Source organism: Podarcis pityusensis (genome assembly GCF_964106645.2).
Source record: "Podarcis pityusensis genome assembly, chromosome: 3".
NCBI lineage: Eukaryota > Metazoa > Chordata > Lepidosauria > Squamata > Lacertidae > Podarcis > Podarcis pityusensis.
Genome location: NC_138026.1, coordinates 96,677,567 through 96,696,234, shown reverse-complemented (window position 1 = coordinate 96,696,234; position 18,668 = coordinate 96,677,567). Strand labels below are relative to the sequence as shown.

The 18,668-nt window shown below is 42.1% G+C and overlaps 1 protein-coding gene across 13 annotated transcripts in view; it reads right to left on the bottom strand.

Annotated features, from left to right (window-relative positions):
- LOC308474363 (spermatogenesis-associated protein 7 homolog) overlaps nucleotides 1-18,668 on the bottom strand; it is an 80,329-nt gene that overhangs the window by 17,724 nt on the left and 43,937 nt on the right. For 11 of the 13 annotated variants that reach the window (XM_081000588.1, XM_081000590.1, XM_081000592.1 and 8 more), the window contains 4 exons: nucleotides 5,807-5,928; nucleotides 2,958-3,430; nucleotides 2,805-2,865; nucleotides 715-761 (listed from right to left, as the gene is read on the bottom strand). In XM_081000588.1, the coding sequence (XP_080856714.1) occupies nucleotides 715-761; nucleotides 2,805-2,865; nucleotides 2,958-3,430; nucleotides 5,807-5,928 (703 nt within the window). Of the gene's footprint in view, nucleotides 1-714; nucleotides 762-2,804; nucleotides 2,866-2,957; nucleotides 3,431-5,806; nucleotides 5,929-16,422; nucleotides 16,517-18,668 lie in introns of those variants that run through there. The other 2 variants (XM_081000591.1, XM_081000589.1) reach the window with 2 other exon arrangements.

Below are 18,668 nucleotides of genomic sequence, written 5' to 3'. Positions count from 1 at the left end.
TGGTCCCTTCAGCTAACTTACAGGCTACTTCACAGCCTCATGTAGTTACTGCACTAAAATCCTTTAATTGCCAGTGATAGAACAAGATAGAACCAGTTGCAGGCTAAGTCTGCTCTGCCCCTGAGGCACAAAATGTCACATCAATATGGGAACTAAGTGAGAGAATCAGGAAATAAGGCAGGAGGAGAAAGTCAGTGACACAAAAGAAAAACATAGTTTGAAGGGAACACACCTTCAACCAGCAAGGAAATCAATGCAGAGAGTAAGGAGTTAGAGCAGGAGAGAAGCACAGCAGCAGAAATGATATTTATTTTGAAGAAATAAAGGCTTCAGTTTTACATAAGTCCAGACTCTTCATTAATAGTAAACTCTTTTAAAAGCACTTATCCAACTTTGACTGTACTGCAGTCTATGAACCAGACACATCCTCCTTCTTTTTCCTTGTACGCCTATATGTACTGATCACTGAGAAGATAAAAGTTACAAAGACAGAGAGAGGATTTGTCCTGCGAACAGGATGCTGGACTACATAACCATTTGGCTTTTGGTGTGACCCAGCAGGCCTCTTCTGAAGTTCTTATAACTCAGTTATCTTCATATTCCAGGTTGTCTGAATCTTTTATAAGCATTAGGTTTTTAGTATTGCATTACATAGGGACGGGTGTGTTGCTGTTATTATTATGATTATTATTAAATAATGTACAATATACTTACTTTGCAAGAAGCAGTGAGTGAAGAGAAATTGAGTTATGTGGGTGTTTCTACAATGGACAAAAAGAAAACAAGCAATTGCTTTTATTCTAGTATCGCTTAATCTTGTATTTTGTAATTCTACAATAGCTAGCTTCCTGCTAGATGCATTATGTGAACCAACAGTGGTCTAACCACTGTTTGCTTCTAGAAAAGTACCCTCTTTTAATAGGGAAGCTCATAAGGTACACAGTGTGTAGGCATGCACAGAGAAGATGTCCTAGGAATCAGTATGAGGAAAGGTACTTGAAAACTGACCATAACTCTCTCGGGTGCAGTTCTTACAATATAAACCACACACTCCTTGCATTTATTTGTTTGTTTGTTTTACATGTCAATATTGTTTACAAAAGAAGTGCACTACATAACACATTTGAGCCTGCTTTCTGCTTGGATGTAGATAACAAAAAATACTTATTGTTTTAAATAAAATAGGGCAAATGCTCAGGTACAGGCAGCTCCCATTTTGTGCACATTCAAAGCATGTGCAGGTCATTTTCTGACCCGGAAGAGGGCAGGGCATAAGAGGGGAAGGGTGGGCTTATGCAACCCTTGTGCAGAGTCGGGGTTTGCCTGTAAAAACTTCAGAGCTTAAAATCTGTGAGTCCCTGATCAAATTTCACAATAGGTTCATAAGGGAGGTGTCCTTCATGCTGTTGGAAAGTTTTTTTGAGCCAGTGGAGACTTTCAGCAGTGGAACAGGAAGAGAAGGGATTTCTGCTGATTCTCCCTCCCACTGCAGTTGCCTGACCCCACTCCCCACCCCACAGTCTACTCCAAAGGGTTGAGGGACCCTTCAGAACTTCACTGGAGGTGAGGTGGGGTTGTGGGACAGAGAAAGGATCAGCAAAAATTGCCTTCATTCCTGTTCTGCTGAAAGAAGACTTCACCGGATCAAGGACCTTCTGACAGCATGAGGGTTACAATTGCGCTGTTTCTGATCTCGTGAAAAATAAGCAAAAACCCAGGCAAATTAGTCTCCCAATGGTGCCCTATTGTCCGTTGTTTTACCAAAGAGGCAAAACTATGATGTTCATTGTTGAGCCTTGCTTTGAAAGGTGCAAAACAGGTCTGGAAATTTTTGCTTAGGTAGGAATAAGCTAACCACACCATTTTTATACCAGCTCAGGAAGGCATTTATGATTATACATGTGATTTTGTGATACCTTAGGAACATAGGAAGCTGCCTTAAACTGAGCCCAGAATTGGCTCCATCTAACTCAGTATTGTCTACACTGACGAGCCCTGGATCCCAGGGGTTTCAGGCAAGGAGTTTCTCCCAGCCTTACTTGGAAATATCAGGGTTTGACTCCCTTCTGCATTCAAAGCAGATGCTCTAACACTGAGCTACAGTCCTTCCCTGCATTCTAAAACTGCTCTTATTTTCCATTTTTATTTTTTTTTAAAAAAAATGCATTAATCAGGAAAAGTAAAAGGAGAAACTTTACGTTCAGACGTTTTTCTTTGCTATTTTCTTAAAGGGTAAAATATGGCAAAGTGAAAGGATATTGTGTTCCTCAAGATCTCTAACAACATTACTTTAACTGAACATATTATTTGTGATTTTATGGTCTCTTTTTTTGCAGGGAGAATACTGGGTTGGGTGATTCAGCAATTATTGTTGGGTGATTCAGCAGTTATGCTTTTAAACACCTATTGTCATATCCTTTAGGGACAGCTCAGTCAGTAGAGCGTGAGACTTAATCTCAGGGCTGTGGGTTCAAGCCCCATGTTGGGCAAATGGATTCTATGATTCTACTGTTTATTTTAATGCTAGCCCTGTTTTAGATCAAAAAGGGCCACTGTTATCATCCCCCTCGAAATACTAGATTTCCCAAGTACAATTTCCAATTGCTTTCATAACAGTTTGACTTAACAGCACCTAATAACATTATTCACTGTTTTTTTAAAAAAGTTTAGCCATTCCGGATGCATTTCTATCATGTTTCTAATTGCTTTTTAAAATCACACTATGCTCAAGACCAGAATTGCTTATATTTCTGAATATTTCTGCTCGTGTAATTTCATTCAGCACCCAAACAGGGAACAACAACCTTGACTGGATGCCTCACAGAGTAATCTGCATAAGATCTTAGACATTCATCTTCTGAAGACCTGAAAAATGAAAAATGAAATGTTGAATAACACTGACAAGCCATGGCTGTGTTTAGCCCACTACATGCAAACTAAGCTGATGAGTGGCCTACCTGTTAAACTTATTTGGTCTTTTGAACGATTGTTGATGAAGCGAGGGGCTTTTCTTTCCATGTGGGCCATTATAATACCTGTATTTTGAAAGGTATGGCTTGCTTGCTGTTTTCAAAACTCTGGGAGTAAAAGGCTGGACTGTTTCAGTGAACCACTGTGCATGTCTGTCCAGGAGATCAGCAGCAAAAAAATTCTTCTGATGGATTTGAAGCTTCTTCTTTCTGGCATGGCTCAGAACTGGCAGGCGAGACTTGGTGGATGAAAGAGGACGTTGCGGGAATATACTTCTGCCACTGTTTTGAGTCTGAGATAAAGACCACCGGACAATATCATGGATGGCCTCCTCTGCTCTCAAAACTGGGGAGTGGCTACTTGAAAGCATCTTCTTGAAACACGGAGGAGAGTGCTGCTCTGTTTTTTTCAAGGATCGCATTTGTCCACTGGAAGTGTAAGTCGGGCTGCTCTGTAGCCACTGCAGATGGGAGAAAAAACATTTCCTGACTACTTTTGTTACATTGTAGAGAAGGTATTTTTTCATGTTGTAAGCCGCCATCAGTATGGTTTAAATTATGGAAAGGCGGCATAAATAATTATGTATGTGTGCTTTTGTTCAGGACTGGCTCGGTTCACATGTCACGGTAAACCACAGTTAATGCTACCTGGTGTTATATTGTGGCTGCGGTTTGTAGGTTTGCACCTACAGAACATCACTAGTGGGCCATCAGTTGCATAGACCTGACAAAAACAATTTCTTTACAACATAGAAGTAACCACAATACTTCATCTCTGCAGAGATCTCTAAATTGTATTTGGTTAGATGTTACATGACTTCCTGCTTATAAGTCCAGAGAGAAAGTAGGCCTCTTCAGACAGGCAGGTGATGGGTTTTGGAGGCAAGTATATTCTGCAACATGTCATTGGTGCAATAATGAAGCATTAGTGGTAGATTTATACTGAACCATCCGCACATAATTAGCTGCTCAGTGATGTTACTGCAATATTGCCATCTAAAGGGCCACTCTTGAACTATAGCGGCTATTGTTTTCAGCCCAGCCAGCTCTTTACCCAGCTAGGTTCCTAGTTCCATGGATTCTTTTTAATGCAAGGGAGTATTTTCTAACCGCAAGGATTTCCTTTACTTTTTTTAAATGCATGGGAAACATGCAAAACTCTGCTTACCCAAAGTCTGCAGTGGGACAACTTGATCACTTCAGAATTCTTACCCTGTTATTGTGTGGCATGTTTACAGTTGAGGACTTGGTTGCACATAAAATTTACCTTGCCAGGGTCTGACTTAAAGGTAAAGGGACCCCTGACCGTTATGTCCAGTCATGGCTGACTCTGGGCTTGCAGCGCTCATCTCGCTTTATTGGCCGAGGGAGCCGGCGTACAGCTTCCGGGTCATGTGGCCAGCATGACTAAGCCACTTCTGGAGAACCAGAGCAGCGCACGGAAACACCGTTTACCTTCCCACTGGAGCGGTACCTATTTATCTACTTGCACTTTGATGTGCTTTAGAACTGCTAGGTTGGCAGGAGCAGGGACTGAGCAATGGGAGCTCACCCCGTCGCGGGAATTCGAACCACCAACCTTCTGATTGGCAAGTCCTAGGCTCTGTGGTTTAACCCACAGCGCCACCCGTGTCCCTAAGTCAGGGTCTGACTTAGAAGTCCCCAAAAGCTGTGGGGGTTTTTTAGGTGGGAGCAGGTTTGTCACGATGGCATCACTGTTTCTTGTTCAGGTGAGGCAAAAACAACAGGATGAAGTGAGTGACTGGGATATTGAGCAGAAGGTGGCACTGAGCACAGCTTAGGTCATCGTGTCAATGTTTATGGCAAATGTCTCTGACTCACAGGAACATGCCAGATCACATGGGGCATGTGCCAATTAGTTTCAGTTGCAGAGTGGGCGAAACAAATGGTGCTGGGGAAAAGAGTTTAAATTAAATACTGACTGTGCAATGCCTAGCTTAATGCTAATGTAATAGTAATAAGAAGTTTAATTAAAACAAAAACAAGCTTCGTTGAGTAAGGGGAAGCCAGGGGTGCCACTGAGCAGCCACCAACCCAAAGGAGTTGTTCAGCACACAGGTCCTCCAACCTGGAAGAAAGCAGATTTTAAAAATCCTGGTAATTTTAGTTTGTTTAGGTTGCTGGCAACTGTGAGGTACAAACCACAATTCCCAGGATACTTTAGGGGAAGTAACATGGTTTAAATGTGTGTTAAATGTGTGGTCCCTTCTACAATTCTATGATTCATTCCAAATGCAAGATTATCCTGATTTCCCCCCATGGTCATCACCAGACTATCATATGAAACTATGTCTGGAGACCCATGAAATTTTAAAACAATATAATTCTTTCAATGGTACAGTTAGGTAACTTAGACTCTGGACTTACTGGTCTAAAATGGGGAGGACTTCTTTTAGATGGTAGAGTGTGCTACTTCACGTAATTCATAAATTAAATATTATATAATAATTTTAAAATGTGGTAAGCCAACCTTGCTGGGCTTCTCATTCTGTTGAGTGGGGCCATGGACCTCTGCCCTCCCCCCCGAATCCTACCCTGATGGCATGACTGAGTTCTTATTTTCTTTCCAGCTGCCAGCTTAGATTCAAGCATTTATGGACAACCTGGAAGTCTAGAGGCTTGCTTTACTTTTTTAGAGGAGGAAAAAATGGAAAGCTGAGATTGTCAGAATTCTTAATAGGAGTGGAAAGTGCCAGCCATAGGTTGAGCTAGCTTGGGACGTTGTCCCTTGGGAGCAAAACAGAAAGGCAGCTAATGTTTCAGTGCCTTCAGAAATAAGTCGCATACAGATTGCACAATCAATATCCTCTGCATACTTTACAATTCTCCGTGGAAACACTCCTGGGATGACATGGAGGTCCAGAAGGGATCCGGGACATTTCTTTTTTGTATTTCTCAACTGCTTTAATGAGCGCCTCTCTTTTCTGCTGGTCCTGGTCTGCACACGGGAAAACAGGAAGGGTTTGTAAGCACAAATTAAATGGCATTTCAGCTTCTTGGAGTACAATAAATAAGCACAATGGCATGGAAAGAAGCTGGACAAGGAGTGCTCCTGCAATTACATGTATGCCTTCACCTAGTTGGGAATGGATGTCTCAAGTCTATTTCTTGTCCAGGTCACTTCTTCAGCCAGCACATTGCTAAACAAAGAAATTGGTTCCCCCACAAAAAAAGCAGTAATGGTCACCACCTTCTACCACATGTGGTGGACATGTAAGGTAACAAAAGCATTATGGGAAATGATATATAATGAATTGGGGAAAAAATGTTTAAAATAGCTTTTGTTAAAAACCAGAAGCTTTTTATTAGAAATTGTAGGTACCGATATTCCAAAGGAGCAGAAAAGACTTTTTATGTATGTGACAACAGCCGCACGGATATTACTAGCCCAGAGATGGAAAGAAGACAAAGTCCCTACCAGACTGGAATGGCAAACTAAACTGTTGGATTATGCCAAAATGGCAAAAGTAAGTGGAAGGCTCAAGAACCAAGAAGACCAAAATTTCAATAAAAAATTTATCTTGGAGACCACTATAGGCAGATGAAAACATTAGCAGGATTGTACTAATACTTGTAATGTAGCAAATATTATGGACAAAATGGAAAGACATAAAAAATGGATTATGAAATAATATGCAGCTGAAAAGGTTGACAATAGGACCCATGGAGGGGAAGGTGGGAAGTCCAGAGATTCGGAGAAATCTCTAAATATGGATATGCATTTTGTATTGTTATAAAATTTATTTCAAAAAAGAGAAAGAAAAAAAGAAGCAGGGATCATCACCAACATGTTTGCCTCTGAACACCAGTTGCTTTAAGTCACAAGTGGGGAGAGAAAACACTGTTAGACTCAGGTCCTTCTTACAAGCTTTCCATAGGCATCTAGTTGATCACTGAGAGAACAGGATGCTGGACTAGATGTGGGAGTTATTGTTTTTGTTTGTTACTATCTTATGTATTTTTGTGATTTCGTATTGTGAACCACCCTGTGATCCCTGAATGAAGGGCGGTATACAAATTGAATAAGTAAACAAATAATCTTTGGGTTGCAGCTGTAAGGAGTGCCGAAACTGCACTCTTCTCAGCCTCTAAGATCAGGGTCAGTCACTGGTCTTCAGCTTAGGAATGTAGTAAGTTGCCTTACACTGAGTCACACCATTGGTCCCTGCAACTCAGCACTGTTGGCACTGACAGTTATCCAGGGTTTCAGGTGAGGGACCTTCCTAGCCCTATCTGGAGATGCCAGGGATTGAACCTGGAACTGCAAAAGCAGATTCTCTACCATGGAGCTATGACAATTCCCTGCAGCTTGTGAAGAACAAATGGGTTGCAGTGGTGGCACCATGATTCTTTCAAATGCTTTTAAGACAAGTGAAGGAGAAAGGGAAAGGAAGAACAATAGGCTGTAGGTAGGAAAAACAGAGGAGTATTAAGAGACGCTAAGAGGGAAACAGAAGGGAGGGAAGAAAGAGAGAGGTGGACATCATATGATAAAAAAAATTAAAAGTGGGTCCTATGATATAGGCCGAGTTAAAGTTGGGTCTAAAAAGATTGAAGATAATTAGTCTCGGTGTGCCTTGTTACACTATCTCCCCAGAGCGATTTGAAGGACATGGTGGTGCCTCCAACTTTGAGATGTTAGAAGTCAATGCAAAAAGTATTGCTCTAAAAGCACATCATCTAATACCCACCAGCCTCTGCTCCGAGTAAGGAATCTTGGAAAAAGCATCATCCTATATTACCTGCAACATGACTAGCAGTGTTTTGTGTATTAGCAGGGAAATGCTACATGGCATAAGCCAGGAAAAAGCAATTGTTTGCAGAAAGGAATCCACTCATCTATTTTTCCATCCACAAACAATTGCTTTTCGCAATATTTTCATTAGCATTTTCTTCTGGTCATGGTAATCAGCTGTGTGCATTAGTATCTGGCACCCACTCACATTCAGGAGAAGTCGTGTCTGGCACCGTTGACTTAACAGAATTGATTGCCCATCATCACCACCCTGTTTTCCTTGCTCCTGTTGGCATGGCTATAAGTGACAGCTGTCTTCTCAGTCACCATTACTCTTTTGGGAACATATCCAGGACACTGTATAACCAATTTGTCGAACTCAGTACAAACAATGTGATAAAACAATTTACTCCATGCTAGAAAGTTAGAAAGCTGAATATGGAACAACTGATTGGTTCAAAATTGGGAAGGGAGTACAACAAGGCTGTATACTGTCTCCCTGCTTATTTAACTTATATGCAGAATTCATCATGTGAAAGGCTGGACTGGATGAATCCCAAGCCAGAATTAAGATTGCTGGAAGAAATATCAACAACCTCAGATATGCAGATGACACAACTTTGATGGCAGAAAGTGGGGAGGAATTAAAGAACCTTTTAATGAGGTTGAAAGACGAGAGTGCAAAATATGATCTGAAGCTCAACATAAAAAAACCTAAGATCATGGCCACTGGTCCCATCATCTCCTGGCAAATAGAAGGGGAAGAAATGGAGGCAGTGGGACTTCCGGGACAGCGCCATCGGCAATGGCGGAGTTCCTCTGACCGAGAGGAACCCGCTCCGTGAAAATTGGGTCTTGCCGCCACGGCAAAGGCGGAGACCCTTTAAAAATCCCAGGCGGAGGAAGCCTGGGAACGTGGGATTCGGCTGACACCAGGAGCGCCTCCCCTACTCGCAGGGAAACCCTTTTTCGGGGATCCGAAGCGACGTGGGGTGAGTGGCGCGGTGTTTTGAATCAACCACTACTTTTACGGAGTGAAGCCGCACAGCCGTTGCCGGAGAGCGCTGACTTTTTCCTGTGGACAATTGGATTCTAAACAAGTACCCGTGAGTAGAACGGAAAATTGGATTAAGAAATATTTTAATTTGGCACCGAAACGGGAAGGTTCTAAACAGGAAGTCCGCCTCCCGTTCTTTATAAATAGATTGAAGCAAAAACTTTGTAAGCTAAAGTCTGGAAAGTCGTTTATAAAGTTCTAAATTTCCTTCATTCATCACCACCAAAACCCCTCTTGGAAGCAGGAGAAAAGAGGGGGATTTTTGACTGTTTAAGCCTGCAGGAGAGAGAGTAAAGAAAGATAAATTTTCCACCGTCTCAAACCTGGGAACGGGGTGTCAGAGACAGAAATTTATGGGGAAGTTCATCGACTTTGAATGGAATGTCTTTTGACAGATAGTAAAAAAAAAAAAAGAGAGAGAAATAAATTGACTCCAATGTTGCTTCTTGCAGTCAAAAGAAACAAAATATTTGAAAACTGAAAGTAATTTTTCTTTGTTGGTCCTGCTTTCAAAAGATGGATACAAATAGAAATTGTCTCCTCTAGAGGGAGCTTGTTAATTTGTTGCCGGAGCTGATCTGGGGACCTCACAGCTGTACAATTAGGATCGTGAGACCAGACTCTAACCTTGGGGGGAAAAAATGTGTTTACAAGAAGTCTTGGTGCTTGCTTTTTGCAAGACAAGTGCTTTGCTGGAGCAGATGCATGAGAAGATGGATTTGATGACTGTTGCAGTTAAAAACTTTGGACAAACGGCGAATACCCATATAGAAACCATTCAGGAACCAGCCCAGGAATCTGTTTTGATAGGGCAAGCGCAAGTGCAGAAGAAAATGGAGGAGGTTGCTGTTGAACCTCAAATAACACAAATGGAGATATCCGAGGCCTTGCAGGAGTATAAGCCGCTGTTCTTGAAGTTTGAATCTGGAGTGGACCAGGGGGGGGTTGGAGTTGTGAGGGCTCTTAATTTTGGAAAGACTTTGAAACATGCTTTTAAATACTTTCTGGATTACAGTGTTGACAATGGGGATTGGGACTGTGGGGAATGGGCTGATCTGCAGAGGAGAGATGGAGATATTTTTGGATTGGAATCCTCCCGAGACCTACCCCATGAGAAAGGAAAGAAAATAAGAAAAAGATCAACAAAAGACAAAGTAAAGGGCAGGTATAAACAAGAAGAAGACCTGCAGAAGGGACATGGAAAAGACTTAAGAGCCTCGGACATAAGAGCACCAGGTTGATGGATTAGATGGACGAGAAAGGACTGACAAAACCCGAGACCAGGAAGAAGGGACGATGGATGAAGATTGGAAGAAAGTTTTAAAAATTTATTTAGAAAAGTATAGTAAAATTAATGAGTATTAGAAAAATGTTGGAATGAAATTATTTGGCTTTAGCAGAAATGTCAAAAAGAATTATGTAAGAATATGTTATGGTTAAAAGAATTTGGTATATATAAGATTTAAGTTTTAAGTTTTAGGGTTTTTTAGGGTAAGATAAGGTTAAGGTAATTTAATGACAGAATATTGTGAAGGATGGAAAGGATTTGCTGAGATAATTAACAACTAGAATACAAAAAAGGGAGGTGTGAGGAGGTCGTTGAAATAAGTTAATGAAAGTTAAGGATTTGGGAATATTAGAAACTTTTTTAATTTTTTGTTTATTTTTGTTTTTTGATTTAGATGTATTGTGTGTTTTGTTATTTTTGTTTTAGTTTGGTTTTTATTGATCTGTATTGCTTAATTGTTATGTTTATCTACTTCTTTCTCTCTTTTTCTCCTTCTCTTGTTTTTTCTTTCTTTCCTCTTTGTAACTTTAAAATTCTCAATAAATATCATTTAAAAAAAAGAAAGAAAGAAATGGAGGCAGTGAGAGATTTTACTTTCTTGGGCTCCATGATCACTGCAAAGGGTGACAGTAGTCACGAAATTAAAAGACGCCTGCTTCTTGGGAGAAAAGCGATGACAAACCTAGACAACATCTTAAAAAGCAGAGACATCACCTTGCCGACAAAGGTCCGTATAGTTAAAGCTATGGTTTTCCCGGTAGTGATGTATGGAAGTGAGAGCTGGACCATAAAGGCGGCTTTTGAATTATGGTGCTGGAGGAGACTCTTGAGAGTCCCATGGACGGCAAGAAGATCAAACCTATCCATTCTGAAGGAAATCAGCCCTGAGTGCTCACTGGAAGGACAGATCCTGAAGCTGAGGCTCCAATACTTTGGTCACCTCATGAGAAGAGAAGACTCCCTGGAAAAGACCCTGATACTGGGAAAGACGGAGGGCACAAGGAGAAGGGGACGACAGAGGACGAGATGGTTGGACAGTGTTCTCGAAGCTACCAGCATGAGTTTGACCAAACTGCAGGAGGCAGTGGAAGACAGAAGTGCCTGGCGTGCTCTGGCCCATGGGGTCATGAAGAGTCAGACACGACTAAATGACTAAACAACAACAAACAACAAGAAAGCTTCAGAAGCAAAACTTGACATCCAGCCCACTCAGACAAGTACTAGCCCAGTCTTATGGGTGAGTGTTAATAATAATAATAATAATAATAATAATAATTTAGTATTTGTACCCCGCCCATCTGGCTGGGTTTCCCTAGCCACTCTGGGCGGCTTCCATAGAAACCAAAAATACAGTAAAATATCACAGATTAAAAACTTCCCTGAACAGGGCTGCCTTAAGATGTCTTCTAAATGTCAGGTAGTTATTTATCGCTTTGACATCTGATGGGAGGGCGTTCCACAGGGCGGGCGCCACTACCGAGAAGGTCCTCTGCCTGGTTCCCTGTAGCTTTGCTTCTCGCAATGAGGGAACCACCAGAAGGCCCTCAGCGCTGGACCTCAGTGTCCGGGCAGAACAATGGGGGTGGAGACGCTCCTTCAGGTATACTGGGCCGAGGCCGTTGAGGGCTTTAAAGGTCAACACCAGCACTTTGAATTGTGCTCGGAAACGTACTGGGAGCCAATGTAGGTCTTTCAAGACCAGTGTTATGTGGTCTCGGCAGCCGCCCCCAGTCACCAGTCTAGCTGCCGCATTCTGGATTAGTTGTAGTTTCCGAGTCACCTTCAAAGGTAGCCCCACGTAGAACACATTGCAGTAGTCCAAGCGGGAGATAACTAGAGCATGCACCACTCTGGCGAGACAGTCCGCGGGCAGGTAGGGTCTCAGCCTGCGTACCAGGTGGAGTTGGTAGACAGCTGCCCTGGATACAGAATTGACCTGCGCCTCCATGGACAGCTGTGAGTCCAAAATGACTCCCAGGCTGTGCACCTGGTCCTTCAGGGGCACAGTTACCCTATTCAGGACCAGGGAGTCCTCCACACCAGCCCGCCCCCTGTCCCCCAAAAACAATACTTCTGTCTTGTCAGGATTCAACTTCAATCCATTAGCCGCCATCCATCCTCCAACCGCCTCCAGGCACTCACACAGGACCTTCACCGCCTTCACTGGTTCTGATTTGAAAGAGAGGTAGAGCTGGGTATCATCTGCATATTGATGGACACCCAGTCCAAATCCCCTGATGATCTCTCCCAGCGGCTTCATATAGATGTTAAAAAGCATGGGGGAGAGGACGGAACCCTGAGGCACCCCACAAGTGAGGGCCCAGGGGTCTGAGCACTCACCCCCCCCACCACTTTCTGAACACGGCCCAGGAGGAAGGAGCGAAACCACTGTCTAACAGTGCCCCCAGCTCCCAGCCCCTCTAGACGGTCCAGAAGGATGTTATGGTCGATTGTATCAAAGGCCGCTGAGAGATCCAGCAGAACCAGGAAACAACTCTCACCTTTGTCCCTAGCTCGCCGGAGATCATCAACCAGCGCGACCAAGGCAGTTTCAGTCCCATGGTGAGGCCTGAATCCCGATTGGAAGGGATCCAAATGGTCCGCATCCTCCAGGCGTGCCTGGAGTTGTTCAGCAACCACGCGTTCAATCACCTTGCCCAAGAATGAAAGATTTGAGACTGGGCGATAGTTGGCCATACTGGCCGGGTCTAAAGATGGTTTTTTAAGAAGCGGTTTAATGACCGCCTCTTTCAGCGGATCTGGGAATGTTCCCTCACAGAGGGAAGCATTCACCACCCCGCAGAGCCCATCGCCCAGCCCTTCCCGGCTTGCTTTTATTAGCCAGGATGGGCAAGGATCAAGGAGACAGGTGGTTGGTTTCACACGTCCAAGCAGCCTGTCCACATCCTCGGGGGTAATGAGGATACTAGATTGTTGCTGGCTAGGGATGAAGGTGAAATTCAGTTGGCTTCACAGTTTTAATGCAAAGCTACCTAATATGCACTTCCTGAAACAATACACACACCAAGGGGCAGCCATCCTTCAAAACCCCCAATTTTGCATTGCAGTTCTCCAAATAAAAAATATTTTCTTGTGAATTGAGGGAACCATTAGGCTGTCTGATACCAGAGTCCCTTCTAATTCCTGGATCCAGTAATGGTAACACTAATGGAGCATCCCATTGTTGAATTACAGGCAAGGGCCATAACGGTCCTTAAGTATGGGTCCTATGAGCAAAGAAGTTGCTCTATGCCACAGGGCAAATGGGTGGACCCCTCCCTCACCTGGCTGATAGTGAGAAAGACAAAAGAGTGTGTGGTCGTGGGGGGGGGGAGCTGGGTGAGAAGCAGGCAGAAGTCGGAGAGTGAGATTTCTGCTGCAGTCCAAAGCTTTGACTATGGGAACCCCTCCATTGCAGGCTCAGGTTGTACATATGTGTAACGAAAGCATATATCATGAAGACACCACAGTTTCCACTGTGCCTCATTGCCAAAAGAAAACATGAACCCTGGGAAAGAACCTGGAACCCCAGGAATCTTGCACTGCTCAGAGATTAGGGTGGCATGCAACAATATTGAAAAATGCATACATTATGTGAAAGCATGCAAAAATGCATTATATTAGGGGAAATTGTTTGCAGAAATGTGTATATTAGTCAAAATGACATACAAAATGTGTACGATAGCGGGAAAGCACAGTAAAATGCTGATGAATCTTCAGGAGGACTTTTAAAAGAAGAGTTTGCAAACTGAACTTAAAAATGAGAAGGAACAAAAATTTTGAGATTCCTCCATCCCTATTCCTGGGATAGCTCAAAGTGGCAGCATATGCTTTGCAGCAGAGGCAAACATGCCCCTCTCTGCCATGTTTGCCTTTCTCCCTGCGAAAAATGCCATAGGACCATGACATTTTTCCAGAGGCTTGAGGAAATGAATGCCCACTTCCTGACATTCTGCCACAGTCCAGCATGGCCAAGGAAAGCAACATCAACCCAAGATGGAGCTAGCAAATCTGAGCATGCTTGATTATGAATGACTGGGGTCGATGAGATGCCAGGGGCACAGGTTTAACCCTAACACTGTCCTTGAGTTCACCCTTTTAAATCCTTCCACAGAATGAAGAGTCACCATTCGCTCCTCCTACAAGGAAAAGGAAGCAGCTACATTGCTGGGACACAGAAAAATTATGTGATGCTGCCATTATGCCGTTGCAGGGATGACACTACTGCGTTATATCAGGCATAGGCAAACTCCGGCCCTCCAGATGTTTGGGACTACAATTCCCACCATCCCTAGCTAACAGGACCAGTGGTCAGGGATGATGGGAATTGTAGTCCCAAACATTTGGATGGCAGGAGTTTGCCTATGCCTGTGTTATATGGACACACTGCTTGTGGCTTCACTAGCTCACAGGAGGACACATTGTTAACCACAAAAAGGTATAAGTGGGTACGAGACTTACAGAAAAGAGAAAAACGCAGTGCCTTTCAAAGGCACTTCACCCGACTAGCTTATCTGTTGCATTTATGGGTGCTATAGAGAGTTTATGGCATGTATGTAGATAAAATCATAAATGAGGTAGCTTTTCCAAATAGCTATTTGCTTACGCTTCAATAAGCAATGAGTGGTACTTGACTTGAGGAAACTCAAATGCGGCAAGGTTTGCAGTACTGTTACTTCAGAAAGACAAGGTCCATGGCAATACAGAGGGTGGCAGTGTGTGAAAACAGGCAGGCTATTAAACTGCGAAAGATTGATACAGAGTGGAAGATTGCTGTGGAACAAGCTGAGTGATTGGTTTTCCCAATTGGCTGTATAATCCTTTTGCTATCTGAGTAGCATTTAGTACTGTGTCAACATGCTGTTTCCACTAGGCACCTGCCGCAAACCGCTCATCTGTACACACTTGTAATTCTGATCACTTAACCTTAGAATAAATGTATGTCAATTGGTCTTCATAGCTACGCCTTTCCTCCTAATCTACCCAGAGCCAAAACCTTATGCTTAAAAAAAAATAAAAATCCCTGCCAAGCAAATCATTCCCATACATCAAAATAGGAAACTGGTTAGCACCTGAAACTCCTTTAAAACAGTTTCGTATAGTTTTTTTAATCAGATGTGCATCCTCATGATCAAATTAACCATTTGGAGGCAGGAACTAACCAGAAAAGTGTATCACACATCAACACTGAGAGAGGCAGCAAGATAGTATGGTTAAAAAGTCTGGCCACTTGAGCAGGTAGAATTTGACTAACATTAGGGGCAGCTGAATCCCCACCTGAAAACACTTGAATCTTACATTTTCCTGTCACTTTTCACAACTGCCCTGTTTCCCTCTTTGTTGTTACTGCTTCATTTGTCATGGAGCAATTTCAATCAATAAAGGGTCACATTCTCAAAGTGATGGCATCATAGTGCTACGCAGACATTGAGTTGACGTCGCTAAGGGCAAATGAAGCCAATTTAAAATGAGGACAGTGCTTCCTATATTAAATCACAGGAGCTAATTCTAGCCAATCAGGGATCATGCTAACTAAAATGATTCTGGGAGAAAAGGAGGGGGGAGATCCCAGGAATGCTCTTTTTTGATGGATTGCAGCCGCCAGGGTTGCCATATGTCCGGAATTCGCCAGACACAGTTGGGATTTGGTTGTCAAAAACTGTGTCGAAAATTGCTTAAATGTCCGGGAAAATCTGGATGTCCGGCAACCTGGAACCTAGGCCAAAAAAGAAAAGAGAGAGAGAGAGAGAGAGAGAGAGAGAGAGAGAGAGAAGCTCAACAACTTTGCCAAATAAAGGCTCAACAACTTTTGTGTCTGGATTTTCACTTTTTGAAATGTAGCAACCCTAGCAGTTATCCTTTTAAAGCCTCAAAGAATATTGGCAAAGCAAGACCCTGAGGTTTACTGGCCTATTTGGCATTCTCTCTTTGTTTTCAACATTATATTTCTCTTGAATGGTGAAAGATACTGAAATGAAATTTAAAATGCATGTTTAGGACACAATTTTATCTTTCAAATTCAAATATTAGACCCCTTTCCATTCATAAGAGAGAAAGAATAGGCTAACTATGCGTGTTGCAAAGGAACGTTTCCTTTTGTCTGTCTGTCTCATTGAACATCCTCCTCCGATGACCCAAGGTTCTAATATTATGAGAGAGGAAGAACAATCTTTTGCATCGGTTTCCTCACATCATGCATAATTGCCAGAAGGCAACTAGCAAAAACAGCAGTGTGGAGATGGAGAAAGAGAAGCCATCCCCTGAATAGTTATTTGAGCGACTGAACAAGTTGATTCTTCCGAAATGCTATACAATTTCATTAGTTTTGATTAATAGGGAGTAATAATCCTACATGGAAAAGAGCCTTGCTGACTTGCTTGAGTGATGGAGATCATTCATATAGGCTGGATTTCTCTTGTGGCAATTTCACATTCGTTTGTACATTTCTACAATGAAGTAGCAAATAAATAAAGGGCAGAATCCAGTTAAAATTCAGTACGCTTTGAATTCAGCGGGAGAGATAAGTTCAAGCATAAGCTCTCCCATCTTAATCCATTAGCGGGTGGCATGATGGGGTGATGCCACTACCTGACCTCTGGCCATGTGTATTGCTGCTGCTTACTGGGAGGTAGAAGGGGAGGCAAGAGGCAGAGGGGAAGTTGTTGTGGTGCAAACAAACTAGTGGGAGTGCCAGATTGGCTCCACTGCCGTGTTTGCACCACACTGACCCCACCGCCTTGTCCCTCTACTTCCTAGTACACAGAAATTATGCAAGTGACCAGGAGGTCAAGTGAGTGATAATGCCCCACTACACTGTCCACTATCGAGGACTAATGAGTGCTTAACTTTGGCTGGCTTGGACCCAAATGCCCAGAAATCCACGTAGAAACATTGCTCTGAAATTCTGCAGTCTTAAATCAGCACTGAGCTCCCAAACAATTTACAAACTTAATAAAAAAAGGCAGTGTGCTATTCTAAACTAATTTAATTGACTAATATTTGCCCCACAGAGATTACTGCAGTGAAATAGAAGATAATAATAAGCAAGGTCTCAGCATGCTATGAGCTATAAGCTAAACTGCTAGGCTGACAGAAAAACAATCTGCTACACTAGGTAATTCCCCCCCCCCCTTTTCCAGAAATATTGGCTTCACAAAATAGTTCTATATATAACCTAAGCAGGCTGATAACTCATATTTATCTATAGCAGATGATCAGACCTTCTGTGCAGCTTCTAGATATAGATATACACTGGCATAAATATGTTTCCCTTTAGGTATGAGTATTTTTTTTAAGGAAAAAAAAATCCTACATACTGTGAGTGGTGATCCTTATGTAGTCAAACTGGAATCATACATACAGAAGAGGGATAAATCAATGGGCTTGGGGGAAGTCCATGGTTTGCAAAGTACCAAAAAAGCCCCCCAAACCTTATTAAAATCCCTAATAGAAGAAACAACCCAAAACAGGCCAGTGAGAGCTAAGCATGCTTAGTAGCCACTGGGAATTTCAATTCGGTTCGCATTTGAAGGCAAACATACATATTTTGCTCTTTCTGAAACCCTATGCAAACAGAAACACGGCTGATCCCTTTAAAATTCGCATTTCTCTGAATTTTGCAATGCACTTTTCCAGCTAAGTAACATGGTAAGAAATGCACATACCAGGGTAAAGTCTGCGTATGACTGAACATTAGTGAAAACAGATACAAAATGCATTATATTAAGAGGAATGGCTTTGCAAAATTGCATACAAAAATGTGTGTATTAGACGTTCGCCCTAAAATAATAATGAATTTTCTTGAGATCATTAAAAAAAAAAAAAAATGCTGAGGAAAAGTGGAGAACTGAACTTAAAATTGACTGAACTGAAACTGACCAATTTGCCCATCATGGCTTGTGGCATCCTGGGAGTATAAATTGTCCTATAAAGGAGAAGTACTAAACTTTGCTTTTTTTTTTTAAAGATATTTATTAAAAGTTTAACAATTACAGAAAAAGAGGAAAAAAAAAACAGTAAAAAATTACAATACATTACATCAAAATAAAATAAAAACCAGATTAGAAAGGAAACAATGCAGCACAACAATAAAAACAAAAAAAGGAAAAACATTTAAAAACAAAAAACATTTAAAAACACATCCAATATTCCTTATCTTTACCTTTCATTTACCTGTTTCATCGACCTCCTCACACCTCCCTTTTTGTATTCTAGTTCAGTTAACTATTTCAGCAAATTCTTTCCATCTTTCTCAATTTTTGTTCTATAATTTATCTTAATGGTCTAACCTTTAATTTTTCCATTTTTACCCATTATCAATCAACTTTTACTTAAGTCTTTATTACATTTCTGTTAAAACCATATAGCTTCATTCCAACATCCTTCTAACATTCATTAATTTTGCAATGTTTTTGTAAATATACTTTAATTTTTTTCCAATCTTCTTCCACCAACTCTTCTCCCTGGTCTCGGATTCTGCCAGTCATTTCCGCCAGTTCCATGTAGTCCATCAGCTTCATCTGCCATTCTTCCCTGGTAGGTAGATCTTGTGTCTTCCAGTGCTTTGCAATGAGTATTCTTGCTGCTGTTGTGGCGTAC